Here is a 14,108-nt window from a genome sequence, read left to right as displayed (position 1 = left end):
GAGGCTCGGTGGTCCCGCCGGGGTCGGCAGCAGGGACCCGCAGCTTGCAGCCAAGGATGACACTGCGTCCACCAAGGGAACTGGACCAGGGGGTGGAGCAGCTGAACGAGTGTAAGCAGCTGAAGGAGAACCAAGTGTGGACGCTGAGCAAGAAAGCTAAGGAAGTTTTAACAAAAGAATCAAATGTGCAAGCGGTTCCCTGTCCTGTTACCATATGTGGAATTGGTGGAAAATCACCAGATTCAAACTATTCATGGCTGACTATTCATAGTTATTCTGCTGAGACTGTGACTCTTCTGGTAGCGCTAAAGGTGCACTATCCAGAGCGCATCACAGTATTGCGAGGAAATCTTGAAAGCCAATAGATCACACAAATGTGTGGCTTTTATGATGAATGCCTACGAAAGTATGGAAATGCCAACGTGTGGAAATATTTTACAGATCTTTTTGATTATCTTCCACTTACATCTTTAGTAGATGGACAGATATTCTGTCTCCACGGTGGCCACTCTCCATCCATAGATACACTGAATCACATAAGAGTCCTGGATCACTTACAAGAAATTCCACAGGAATCAATGTATGATCTCTTACGGTCAGATCCAGATGACCATGGAGCTGGGGCTGGCTACACATTTGGACAAGATATTTCTGAAACATTTAGCCATGCCAATGGTCTCACACTGGTGTCTCATGCTCACCAGCTTGTAATGGAAGGATATAATTGGTGCCGTGATCAGAATGTGGTTACCATTTTTAGTGCACCCAGGCTGCTATCATGGAATTAGATGACACTTTAAAATATTCTTTTCTTTGACCCAGCACCTCGTCGTAGAGAGCCTCATGTGACCCAGCTCACCCCAGACTACTTCCTATAAATTCCTTCCCAGGACCTGTCTTTGTATGTGGAAGTATAAACCTGACATATACATACATATATATATATATATATATATGTATATATACATATATATATGTGTATATATATGAGAGAGAGAGAGAGAGAGAGAGAGAGAGAGAGAGAGAGAGAGAGAGAGAGGTAGTTATCAGTGTGTTTCTGTAACAAATTGTGATATGTCTTGACATTCAAACACATCATGGAGCAAAGTGCGCCATACTAATGATGAGCGGTTAGCACAATTTGAACTCTAGTTCACTGCTGTAGATGAGTCAGCCCAACAGCCTGCCTGCTGGACTGTAGTAACCATTCTTCTTGACTGGTTAAGCAAAAAAGGTCACTGACTGCTTTTTGCGCTTACTTGGAAACTTAGTTACAAGTTTACTTGGCATGGATTATAGAGTTGGAGTTTTATTTTTAAGGATTCACAAGCTGACTTCCACTTAAGTTCATAACCCTTTATTTTCTTGAAATGTATGACTAACTGAAGAAGAGATTCTTGGGAGTATGTTGTCACAACATTGAAGAGATTCCCTTTAAAGTTTCCTAAACTACATTACTGTTGGTTGCTGATCTTCATATTTCTGTATATTTGTCATGACAGTGCTAGCATCCTATTTGGAGTACTGAACAAATAAAATTCCCAATTTAGAGAAAAACAGAAAAAAAAAAGGAAAAAAAATCCCATCATCTTTAACAGTTCCAGCTTCAACACTGTCTAAGTGTCTAAGTACAGAATCCAGGCAGTTGCTTAACTGTGAACCTCAGTACAATAAAATATAAAATATAAAATAAAATATAAGGTACGTGGTTCTACTATTCAATGGCTCATAGCAATCATTTCCATTCTAAATGGAAGAACAGAGATATAGAAAGGAAATATTAGATTAAAGTGAGACTGAAACCCAGTAGTAAAAACACTGAATCTCTCAGCTCTATGTCTGGCATCTGGGACACATTGCACAACGCGAGTCCTCTGGACTCCAAAAGTCTTCACCTTCACAATTTCACACAGTGACCTCTCATGAACTCCATTCAGAGACCTAACCCTATTACATACTGACTGGTCTTAATGGCTATCTGAAACGTCTCAACAAATCTTGCATCTTTCATGTTTTTTAAACAAGGGTCATGTGGATGGTGTTGGTTGGGGATGGAGCATGACCTGTTGGAGCACAGCTCTTGTGAGCTCTGTTGCTTTGCTGGATGAATCTACAGACTCACCTTCCTAAGCAGTCGTTTTAGATCAGGGAACCCCTGCAGCTGCACTGTCATATCCAGCCTCTGCTTTCACATCAATTTGGGTTTTCACAAATTGTCTCCTTTGATGGGTGCAGTCTTGGTTCCAAGGAGTCTTTCCCACTGTTCCAGCAAAAGCAGTGGGGTTTCTTTTAAACAGTTGTAGGTGTCTTGCTATGTGCACTCTCCTTGTCTGCACTTTTAAACTTCTGCACGCGTTTCTGAGAATTAATCATGTCATAGATTTAACGTTAATATGTCTTAAAATTTCCTTTCCTAGAGATACTAGTTGACTACTTGTGTGTTCAACAATACTCACGTTCTCAGGCAGAATGAAGCCAGATTCTAGTCCATTCCCAACAGGGTTGTTCGATGTTCCTCTCTGAAACTTTAAACTGGCTTTCAGAGTCCACATCTGACATTCTGGTTTTGCAACCCCCCCACCATAATGTTTCTTTAAGTTGTGTTTAGAGGGATCTGCATCTGATGGCCCAAATTTTTCCATGTCCCTCCTTAAACCTGTTCTAAAACCTAAAGAATATATGCTCACAGTAAAGCAGCAACCACCCTACTTAGTACAAATCATATTTTATTTTCTGATTGCTGAAAAAAAAAGACCTGATGAAAGCAACACAGGGAGTTAGGAAAGATTAATTTTAGCTTCCAGGTATAGGGGAAGTGATGTAATAAATATTTAATCTCAACCAGAGGCTTCTGAAACACCACCTTTGACAATTCAGTTCCCAGATGAAAGAGACGTGTGGCCTTTATACTTATAATAAGCCTCTATTAGCATTAATGCTGGGCAGATATCTACCCTCTATGCTATTAAAACCCATTTCCCATCAATAACCCCGAGTTACTACTATGTTTTATCTGGGCTGCTCTTAACTCCAATTGGCCAGTCCTCATAGCCATGCTTTCTTGATTCCTAACCCATAGCAACTCTCTCTTCTCTCCACCTTCTTCTCTCTCCTGGTGGTTCTCCTCTGATCCCAAGCCTGGAACCAAAACTCCACCTATCTCTCTCTTCTGCCCAGCTATAGGCTGCCAGCATCTTTATTCATCAATCAGGGATAACTTGGGGGCGGGGTCACATAGTGTGAAGTCACCTGGGTCTACCTGCAGAGTGTTCTCTGGAAGCAACCAGTATTTCACATAGCAAAGACCACACCTCAACAGGGAAGTCAACCACATAGCATCCACAGGCAGAGACCAGAGAACCTTGTTCTCTGCTAGTTCCCAACCTATCTCCCAGGGCCTGGGAAAGAATGATGTTGCCCATATCCATGGTGTATCTTTCTATCACAGTTAACCTAATCTAGATAATTCCCAGACATGCCCAAAGCCTAACCTTATCTAGTCTCTCACAGGCATGAGTAGAGATTTATCTCCTAGGAGATTACAGAGCTCAACAAGTTGACAATATTAAACATTACAATTTACTTAATATTACTAATACTTTCTTAATTGAGCCATTGGGATTTTTCCATGTATGTCATCTGTAAACAGTGATGACTTCCTCTTTTGAATTTACACTAAAATTTTTTCTTTCATTTGCTAGATTGCTGAGACTAGGACCTCCAGTACTATCTTGACTCAAAATGGTAAAAATTAATATCTTTGTTTTATTCCAGATCCTATAGCGAAATAGTCCAGCTTTACCCATTTGGTACGATGTTGGCTCTGGGTGTATTGCATGTGGCATATTGTTTTTATGTTTATTTTTCTCAGGGATTTTTACATGAAGGTGTTTTGAGTCTTATCAAGAATGTTTTTATCCATATACTTATGTTTATTAATTTCATTATATTAACATGGTATATTGCGTTTATTGATCTGCTTGCTACCATAGCTGAGACTCTCAATAGACAATGATAGTAGTACTGTTAGGTCTGGGTTGATAGCATTTTGTTGAAGAATTTTCAGAAATACTAGTCTGTAACTTTCTTTTTTGTTGTGTGTTTGTCTGACTCTGAAACCAGCATCTTATACAATGAGTTTAAGAGAACTCCTCTTGCTTCAACTTTCCTGTGTAACCTGAGAACTGGTGTTAGGAAAAGCCTCTGGTTCTGTTCCTCTCTTTGATAAAAGTGTACTTATAAATGGTTCAACTATTATCAGTTTTCTCTCTCCTCATGACTTTAATGTCATAAGGCATGTGTGTCCAGAGATGTATCTCTGTATGTGTACATTTCTTAAATATATAGTTTCCTCACTGAAGGCAGGCAGACCACAAGTTGAAGACCTGCCGGAACTGCAGAGCAAGTTCAAGATGCTCATCACATTCTTTGAATCAGTGGTTATGGCTAGTATTTCAATACTAGTTAACATCCCAAGTCAAGTTTTGCCATAAGCCAGGAACTGAGTCTAGCAGTGTTTTAGAAATTACGGGGTAGGGGAGTACTTCAAGCCCAACCTTGTCACAAATCTGCAGTTACTGTGATGTTCAGGATAGATGCTGAGGGTGCTAAAGAGTGTAGTCCCTTCATAATATATCCTGAAGACTTGGGTTTTGCCTGGAACAGACCGAGAATCCTCATGTAGAGTCACTGGTTTGTAGCTTGGCACCACAGATTATGTCTGAGGCAACCAGTCTTGTGGTCACGTGGCCAAGGAGTGACTGGATTGTCCTGGAGTCTATTGATGGCCATAATCAGCACAGCACAGGATCAAGGCCAAGACCAAGACGCCATCTTTTATACCTGCCTGCTCTTGCCCACTTTTGGCCAGAGAGTGCAGTAACCTACCAGAAATGATCTGTATTGAATATCCTACCCAAGCCTTGTTTGTGTCTCCACCTGGTATCTTGGTAGTAGTGGGTCTAACCTTGGGTACTAGCCTTTGGTCAAGGAGTATTGTGTTCTCCCTATGTTGGGTTTTACCATAGCAGGAGTTGCAAAGTAAAGTCTCAAGCTTACTTCCTTACCCTACCTTCAGCAGATGGAATCTTTCTTGACTGAAGGTTAAAGTTGCTTGAGGTTGAGGAGAGGAAATTACAATCTATGTCTTGGTCACTAAATCTGATAGTAATTTAGGTCCCACAGGAAGCTTACACCTGAACAGACCTTTGAGAGTTTGTCCTTAGGCCCATACCATAACAGGCAACAGAAAGAAGATTCCTATATGTTTGTCCTTCAGGGGTCACAGATTTTCTTTTGTCTATGGAGATTATGTCCTTAGACACTAACCTAGAAGTAAGGGTCTTGGAGCTCTGTCCAGTGATGGCCACTGAAGCAATACTGGTTCTAAGACTTGTGTCTACTTCCTTTTCTTCTTTCCTTATTGCAGTGCTTTGAGTTGGGAACTGGGGTGAGGCAGGAGTTAACATCAATGTCACATGCAACCCTTTCCTTCTTACCTTCTTCAAGGCACTCTTTTTTTATTTTTTTGACTAGGCTTATACGAATCATTGAGGCCTCTCACCAGACTCCCCTACCCTTTGGGAAGGTACTTTTTATGCATGAATAGTGGTTCTAGGTATACATGTCTGAGTAAGAATGATGCCCACAGGCACTTACGTCTGAGCAGTTGGACCCCAGTTGGTGGAACTGTCTAGGAACAATTAGGAGTTGTGGCTTTGATGGAGGAGGTGCATCTCTGGGGAAAGGCTTTGAGGCTTCAAAAGACATAATTCCCAGTGTGCTCTCTGCCTCCCGCTTATAAATTGAAGTATGAGTTCGCACCTGCTGCTTCAACTACCAAGCCTTCACTCTGCCATCGTAGACTCTAACCCTCTAAAAAACAAAAGTCCAATTAAACTCTTTCTTTTATAAGTTGACTTGGCTATGGTATCTTATCATAGAAATAGAAAAAATAAACAATATGTTTGACCAAATAAAAACTTATTTATGCCATCTTGATAAGGCTTCTTCTGTTTTTTTCCTTCCAAATCATGTTTATCAACACTAAAACTTAAATGTACTTTGTCAATCAATGCGTAGCGTTATTATTGTTAACTGTATTTCTGTATTGGTTTGCATTGAACATTTCTAGAATTTTTTTCAACTGAAACCTTATGCCCTGCTGAATAAGTCTTCCTCTTCTCTGAAAATAACATTCTATCCTAATCCCATGAGCTTAATTATTAATGTCTTCCATAGGTAGAGTGGGAACTTTGGCCAACGGTGTCTTTCCCACAGGCTGAAACATGTACACCCCTCTTTTAATCTCACAGGGATATGTTGCCCAACACCAGATATGGAGAAAATCAAAATTGTGAGTGAAAGGAGAGATTTCACTGGCACATGCATCTATGCCTACGGAGACTATGTTTTCTACATTTGTAATGAAGGCTCTTACCCTGTGTCTACGGATGGAAGGAGTTCATGTCAAGCAGATGGAAAGTGGGACCCCGCAATACCATCTTGTCAGACAGGTAAGAATACTAAGGGAACGTGTCACCATCCTTTTCCAGATAGCTCAAGGGATTCTATGTCGTTCTACGAAGAGCAACTTTTTAAAAAGAAGTGAGTTACAATTGTTCATCCAATGTTACTATATAGAAGATCACAGTTACCTTGGCACCATCAAAGCTTCTGATAAGAGTTGTAGACCAAGGTGTACTGACAGGAGGGCTTACAAAAGCTTTTGCCAGGGGACATAACACATTGAATAAGATCCTTCCGCATCTCATTTTGTTAATGTTTCTGCATGTATTATCTGTTAAATACATTAAATTATTAGTAAAGTAAAAGACTATCCCATAAGTCTTTGTATTTGTCCATCCAGGGGGAAAGAATGGCTTATATAATTAATGAAACAATGGGTGACTTTGTTTTGGATGGGAAGGAAGACTTGGGTCCTAGTGGCTGACATCAGATTTTTCATTTTCTTTTTCAGACTCAGGCCTGCAAAACCGTCTTGCTCTTCTCACCTTCCCAAACATATCAGAAACCAATGTGACAAACAAAACCTATCTATTTGGTCATGGTAAGACACTGAAAATATTACCATAGAGCAATGTTAATATCTTACTATGAATGGTTCCTTCAACATGACAGAGTCTATTGTGTGCCATAGTTTGGGTTAATATAAATGCAGAGTTACAGATGGTAACTTGGGATGGAGTAGTTGATTTGGGGTTAATATAAAAACAAAGTTTAAGAAGATAACTTGGGATCTAGTAGTTAATTGGGATTGTCATGAGAGATGAGAAATAGTCATGGGAAAAAAATAGTAGCCGTCCATAGTCTTAAAGATCTCTGTAAAGGAGAGTTAAAGAAGTTACCTATCTCTGCTCTGAGGGTTGTAATTTATGTGATTAACATGATTTCACTACTGCTCAGCCTATAGTTCCTTCAGTCAGCACTTGCATAGGCTTGGATTTTTTTTTTTTTGACAGATGTGATATTTCTAGCCGTTATTCATGATGGGAACTTCTTCATGTCTCACAATTGCCTACTCGGTATAATCCCCCTGGGTGGAACTCATGAGATACTCCAGTGATTATCTTGGGCTCCAGATATCCTATTTCCTGGCCAGTATGTACCAGACACTTTGGCTCTTCATCATGACCACAGCTTATTGCCACACAATTATGGTAGCATTTCCCCTCATCCAAGCTTCCCCAGAAATTGAAGAAGCCCAGAGAAAACATGACGAAAGCAATAGCTTAAAGATCAGTGCCTGGCTTTGGTGTCTAAGATCAGTGCCTGGCTTTGGTGTCTACTGATTGGATTGTTTTGCCTCTGGCCTTGCAGGACACCTAGTCCACTAATCTAAAGATACACACAAAAAAGTACATTATACAAATACTATGCAAATGGTTTGGTGGGACTAATTCTGAATAGCATAACCATACCGGCCCCATGTGTTGTCCTTATTAATCTCATAGCTACACAGAGATACTGACCAGCATCCTGGGAGGTAGCATCTCTATTTTGGTGTGTGTGTGTGTGTTGTATGTATATATGTATGTATCTGGATTTTCCTGTTTTCATTAATTGTTAAGGTTAACATGCAGACCAATGAGTTTCATTTTGGCACTTTAATACATTTGTACCATATTCTTTGTTCTAATTTATTCTTCTCCCCTACTTCCCTTCTCTCCCTGCTACCTACGTTTCTATTCATTCCGCTGAGAGTGTTCCCACTGTGCTCTGCTTTCATGTCACAAATATATTATTTTATCTTTACTCCTATCTTAAGAACTATTCCTTCCCTCTCATGACTCCCTTTCTATTTCTCTCTCTCTCTCTCTCTCTCTCTCTCTCTCTCTCTCTCTCTCTCTCTCTCTCTCTCTCTCACACACACACACACACACACACACACACACACGATTAAGTAAAAGAAAGTCAAGAGAAGAAACTACCAATATAGAAACAAGAGAAAACAGGGATAAAGCCTACATTGGGCTTTTCGCAGAGAAGCTAGCTAGCACATGCCATGCTAAATGATTTCTGTGGAGAAGAGTTCCACCAAGGAAGTGTCCTGAAAGATACAACAGATCTGCTATGAGGAGAGCTGTAAAGCTGCAGACAGTCTGTGCTACAGTAAAGCCAAGCCAGATGAGAAATGTCACAGCTACAGGAGATGGCAGACATACACTGTAAAGAGTGTAGGAGGATCTGAGAGATCTGAGAGATCCCAGAGATCTGGGAGATTGCCAGGGTACAAATTCCCCCTTCCCCATTTTTATGGAAGAGGAAATTTGGACTGTAGGACCATGGAAATGGTGGAGAGGGGCTTGACAAAGGCTAAACACAGCCTGTCTGAATCCACCAAACAGAGAACAGTGCCACAGAAACCTGTAGGCACAGCTTTGGGCAGAGAAGTCTGCAGTGCTAGTCATCATTCCAGTCCCAATATTGTCCCACAGAGCAGGGGAACCTGTTCTAGTGCAGCACACTCAGAAGATGATGGGTCATCTCCTGCAACCAACCTCATCCTGCAGACTTTGGGGGTGCAGCAGAAAAGATTGCTCTAAAAGAAATACAGATGGACAATGTATATTTTAAAAACTGTTCAGCATCAGGGAAATGCAAATGGAAATTGAGATTTCGTCTTGCCCATCAGAATGGTTGTCATCAGGAAAACATGAAAACAGATGCTTGTGAGGCTGTAGAGAAAGAGGAAAGCTTGCTCACTATTAATGTGAGTAGAAACTAGTAGAGATTCTTAAAACATTAAAAAAAAAACTATATGACCAAGCTATATCACTTCCAGGCATATATTCAAAGGAGTCCATATCTTACATGAGGTACTTGCACGCCCACATTTGTTGATTCACAGAGCAACAGAATCAGCCGAGATGACAACCAGCAGACGAACAGATAGTGAAAAGATGCTTGCATATAAGCAAAGAACTGGGAAAATTTTGCTGTGAGATAACAGGTTCAGAGAAACACATGCTCCGTGCAGTCTTTCCCCATGTTGCTGACACATGCGGTGTGTGGTCTTTCCCATGTTGCTGAAACTTGTCATTTACTATATTTGTAAGCGAGTGAGTCTGAGTAGTGGCCAGAAAACTGCTAAGGTGCCCAGTAAAAGAGAAAATGGGCTCTCAGAGTGGAGGAAGGGAGGCCATAGAACCCATGACCAGAAAATGGAAGACACAAGGGTGGAGGGTACAAATGGGAAGGGAGAGCAGAAGTAGAGGGGAGTAATTGGGGGGATGATCAGCCAGACTGTATACAAATGTCACAAGGAAAATGCTTCCTTTGTACATAATTGGGGAACATTAAAAAAAGAAAAATTCAATGCATTTTCCTGCTGAAGTTTAGTGTTCCTTTGGTCTCATGTCTCCTTCTTCACACCTGTTTCTCCTTCCTGGTTGAGAATGTCTTCACTCTGCCAGTCCTAAGGTACCATGTTTGAAGTAGAGAAACTGATTTCACAGGCTCGGAGATGGGGGATTGGCCTCAGGTCATGCCATTCCTTGAGTCTCAGATGAGGTCTGGACTTAACTATTTTCCAGTTGGAACAAGTAAGCCTTGTAGCTGTTTGTATGGAATGAGGTTCCATTTTTGGTGTGAGTGACATGACCTTGTTAACGTTCAGAGGTGGAAGGGTATTATTTAAATACATCCCCTGTACTAAAGTTCCTGTGTTTGAGCCCTAATGCAGTAGCATTATAAAGTAAGGCGTCAGTTGAACCCTTTGGGTGAGTAGATTACGTGTTAGTCCTGAGGGAGGGATCTGCTATGCCAGGGTGGGCTGTAGTAGAAGTGAGCTGTCTGTTCTGCTCTCTCTGGATGCTTTATTCTTTTACACTCACCACCAAAGTATGAAGGAGCCAAACAAAACCCCCATTCCTCTAGATTTCCATGAATCAGAACCTAAGTAAGCTTACTTCTCTGTAGACTACCCAGAGTACACCAGAAAATAATAGACAGATGCCCTCTTACTGTGAGGCATCTATGTATGAGTGCATCGGAAGGCATGTTTTGGTTGAACTTGCTGTGTGTCTTGCATGTCTTTTCATTGGATACCTTTGGCTCCTTACTGTCATACCAGGTTCATTAGCAATTTATGGAAGACAGAGTTACAAAATAACAGAAATATTTCCTGTTGATCAAAGCCTACCTAAATTGTTCTATCTATCTATCTATCATCTATCTATCTATCTATCTATCTATCTATCTATCTATCTATCTATCTATCTAACTATCTATCTATCTATCTATCTAGTATCTATCTATATAATCTATTATCTATCTATGTAATCTATTATCTATCTATGTAATCTATTATCTATCTATGTAATCTATTATCTATCTAGGTAATCTATTATCTATCTATGTAATCTATTATCTATCTATATAATATCTATCTCTCTATATTACCTATCTACTATCTCTCTCTATTATCTACCTTCTATCTATCTATCTATCTATCTATCTATCTATCTATCTATCTATCTATCTATCTATCTATCTGGTAATATTTAAGATAGGAATGGTAAACTTTTAAAAAGTTGACCAAAAGAAAACTCATTAAAAATGAACTTTGGTTCCCTTTCTGAGCCCTAAAAGAATAGATAGCCCATTACCAGAAACAGCCACTGTGACTCAGTTATCGGATATCTTTTTAGAGTACTTAGAAACTAGACTTGATAACTTAGGTTCGAGAATCTCTTTGTGCCCTTGGTAAGCTTTCCACATCAACCTTTATTTCCTTCCAAGATTCCAAGGAATCTCAAGGGTTCATAGCTCATGAAGGGTTGCAAACTTGCACTGAATTTCTATGATGACCGCCATGTTTCCATGCCTGTTCGTTTCCTGAGCTGATGATGCCCCTGGTTGCTAAGCTAATAGAGAACGAAGATGAGGAGTGAGATATGACTGCCTCTCACTGTCCTTGGTTCCTTCTCCATTGTGCTAGCAACGGGGCCACTGTTTCTACTGAGCTCTGGACCATTAAGAGGAGAGGACAATGAAAGGGGCATCCCTAGCATCATGCATGAGATCGAGGCTGTGGAAAGAAATGCAAGGCAAGCTACAGGGAGATTTAGGAATTTATTAACATTCTCAGTTTCCTTGTTAGCAAAATGTTAGTAACAACTGAAACTAATTCATAGAGGTATAATAATAAAATTTACAAGGTAAGAAAAATTGGCAGATAGATACATATAGTCTTTCTCAACAGATATCAGGACTATTATAGTTATCATTGAAATTAATAAGTTTTGCAGAACCTGACTACAAGTATGTACAACGTTTCTCATGATTTTCATTGTCTAATTCAATTTGATGCCCCTTTGAAGAAGAAAACTCAACTGAGAGTACCATGAAAGGTGTGTGTCTCAAACCAATGGTCATAAATGGAAACCTGTCTGTGGAGAAAGCTATCTATGCTGAACTGGAAAATATCACCATTCAGTGTGATCCTGGATATACCATAGTTGGTTCCCCAAACATCATTTGTTTGAACAGAACGTGGTACCCTGAGATACCCAACTGTAAGATGGTGAGTGGAACAACTCAGGAAATCTCTGTGATTTCACCCTTCGTTACAGTGGCCTTTCCCCCAAGGCTCTCCCACAATCTATGATGGTGTCACCTGACTCCTGCAAGGGTGCCCAGTTGGCCAGATTCACACTTATAACCGTGTAGCATCATGGTGAGTTGGAAGGAGTAGGTTTTTCTGCTCTGTGGCTGGATACAGAACTTGAGAATTGAAGGTTTCCTGGACCTAGTGCCCTGACCGTAGCTTTACGGGTTTATGCTCTGTACACTTCTGCTCAGCTTCTGGATCATGCACAGGACTCCCCCTCACCTACTCTTGTGGGGTGCTCTGAATCCCCTTGCAGCTCTGTATCTTTTCTTCAGCTATACTTTCCTGCTCTTCAAGAGCCAGCTGTAGTGTCAGATACCTATAATCCTAGCAATGAGGAGGAGGGCACAGAAGGGTCCAGGGTTCACGTCTGGCCTGGGTTCTGAACCCTATCTAAAAATACACACACACACACACACACACACACACACACACACACACACCTCTCTTCCTGGTGATGTGGCCTGCATATGAAAATCTATTAGGATGCAAAGTCTCTCCTGATTGTCTCTCTATCTATCAATGATTTCAACCTCACTCTGCCAAGAATCCCTCTCAGATTGTGTCCTTCCCTACTTATTTCTTTAAATTACCTTTAGGAGGTCCTGGAAGACTGCAGAATAGTGAGCAGAGGCACACAACTCTTGCAGTGCCTCTCAAACCCAGAAGATGTGCACAGGGCTCTGAAGGTGTACAAGCTGTTTCTAGAGATCGAACGATTGGAACATCAGAAAGAGAAGTGGATACGGCTACACAGGAAACCTCAGTCTATGAAAATAAATGGGCCATTTAGACCTTGCAATTAGTGGACAGAGTCTCGACGCAGCAGCTGGACTGACACTTACACACCACCACTCCTGTTAAAAGGTTTTGGGGCCAGAAGAACTTAGGTTTTTTTTTTTTTCTGTTTTGTTTTTGAAACTATGTCATTCATTAGTGTCTAGCCATTGTGGTTCAATTTGTCTACTTGGCTGGACTCACTGAAATAGTTAAATATAAACTGTCAAATGTCCAATTTTTATGCTCTCTTTCTGTTCAGTGTGTCCCAAGAATATGATTTACCCGGAACACAAAGTCACTGTCTAATATGTCTGTAGGTGGTTTTATTTCTCCTTTATTCTCTACCTTACAAAGACTGTAACTCACACTGTTCCAATCTCAATTCCACTGAATTGTCACTGAATGCCATTACACAGTGTCTCATGAATCCAGGGTCTGCTGAACAGAATGCTAATTTAAGGAACATGAGGGGGGGAGGAGGGAAAGAGAGAGAGAGAGAGAGAGAGAGAGAGAGAGAGAGAGAGAGAGAGAGAGAGAGAGAGAGAGAGAGAGAGAGAGAGAAAGAGGAGAGAGAGAGGGGGAGAGGAGAGAAACTTACTAGACTGCAGAGATTCTTTGGTGTCCCCTGCTGGTCACAATCTACACTACAAAGATTTCTTGTCTCCCTTTAAAGCAAATTAGTTTTGTGGGTCCCTCTGAGTTATAAAAATTAAATCACATATATGCCCTGTTTGTCTTTGTTAACTTGACACAAGCTAGAGTTGTATGGGAAGAGGGAACCACAACTGAGAAAATGCTGCCATAAGACTGACCTGTAGGTAAGCCTGTGGTCATTTTTCTTGATTAAAGATTGAGGTGGGAAGGATCAACTCATTGTGAGTAGTGTCATTTCTGGACCAGTGGTTTGGGAGTATATACATAGAAAACCGAGAAAGCCAGGAGAGCAAGAAAACTGGCAATATTCCTTCTCTGTATCAATCCAGGTCTCCATGTTCCTCCTTGAGCTCCTGCCGAGTGCCCTGGATAACGGACTTTAAGCTGTATGACAGCCTTGCTCTTCCCAAGCTGCATTTGGTCATGGTTTGTCTGTTTGTTTTGTTTTTAATCACAGTGATAGAAACCCTAACCGACGCAATACATTATTTCAATCTCATATTTGTATACACATTTGTATACATGTATTTTGAATTTTATT

At 40.7% G+C, this 14,108-nt stretch overlaps 1 protein-coding gene and 1 pseudogene across 2 annotated transcripts in view; both read left to right on the top strand.

The window, feature by feature from the left end:
- The window catches only part of LOC110293221 (zona pellucida sperm-binding protein 3 receptor), a 45,946-nt gene extending 32,810 nt beyond the window's left edge, over window positions 1–13,136 (top strand). For both annotated transcript variants that reach the window (XM_021161090.2, XM_021161083.2), the window contains 4 exons: window positions 6,315–6,515; window positions 6,980–7,069; window positions 11,844–12,046; window positions 12,733–13,136. In XM_021161090.2, coding sequence (XP_021016749.1) covers window positions 6,315–6,515; window positions 6,980–7,069; window positions 11,844–12,046; window positions 12,733–12,939 — 701 coding nt within the window. In that variant the 3' untranslated portion in view covers window positions 12,940–13,136. The remainder of the gene's footprint in view (window positions 1–6,314; window positions 6,516–6,979; window positions 7,070–11,843; window positions 12,047–12,732) is intronic.
- On the top strand, window positions 57–878 carry LOC110309103 (serine/threonine-protein phosphatase 2A catalytic subunit beta isoform pseudogene; annotated as a pseudogene).
- Window positions 13,137–14,108: the final 972 nt, after the last annotated feature.

The sequence above is a fragment of the Mus caroli genome, unplaced genomic scaffold (genome assembly GCF_978045245.1).
Source record: "Mus caroli unplaced genomic scaffold, Mus_caroli_1 scaffold_1, whole genome shotgun sequence".
NCBI classification, from domain to species: domain Eukaryota; kingdom Metazoa; phylum Chordata; class Mammalia; order Rodentia; family Muridae; genus Mus; species Mus caroli.
This window is presented reverse-complemented; position numbering and strand designations above follow the sequence as displayed.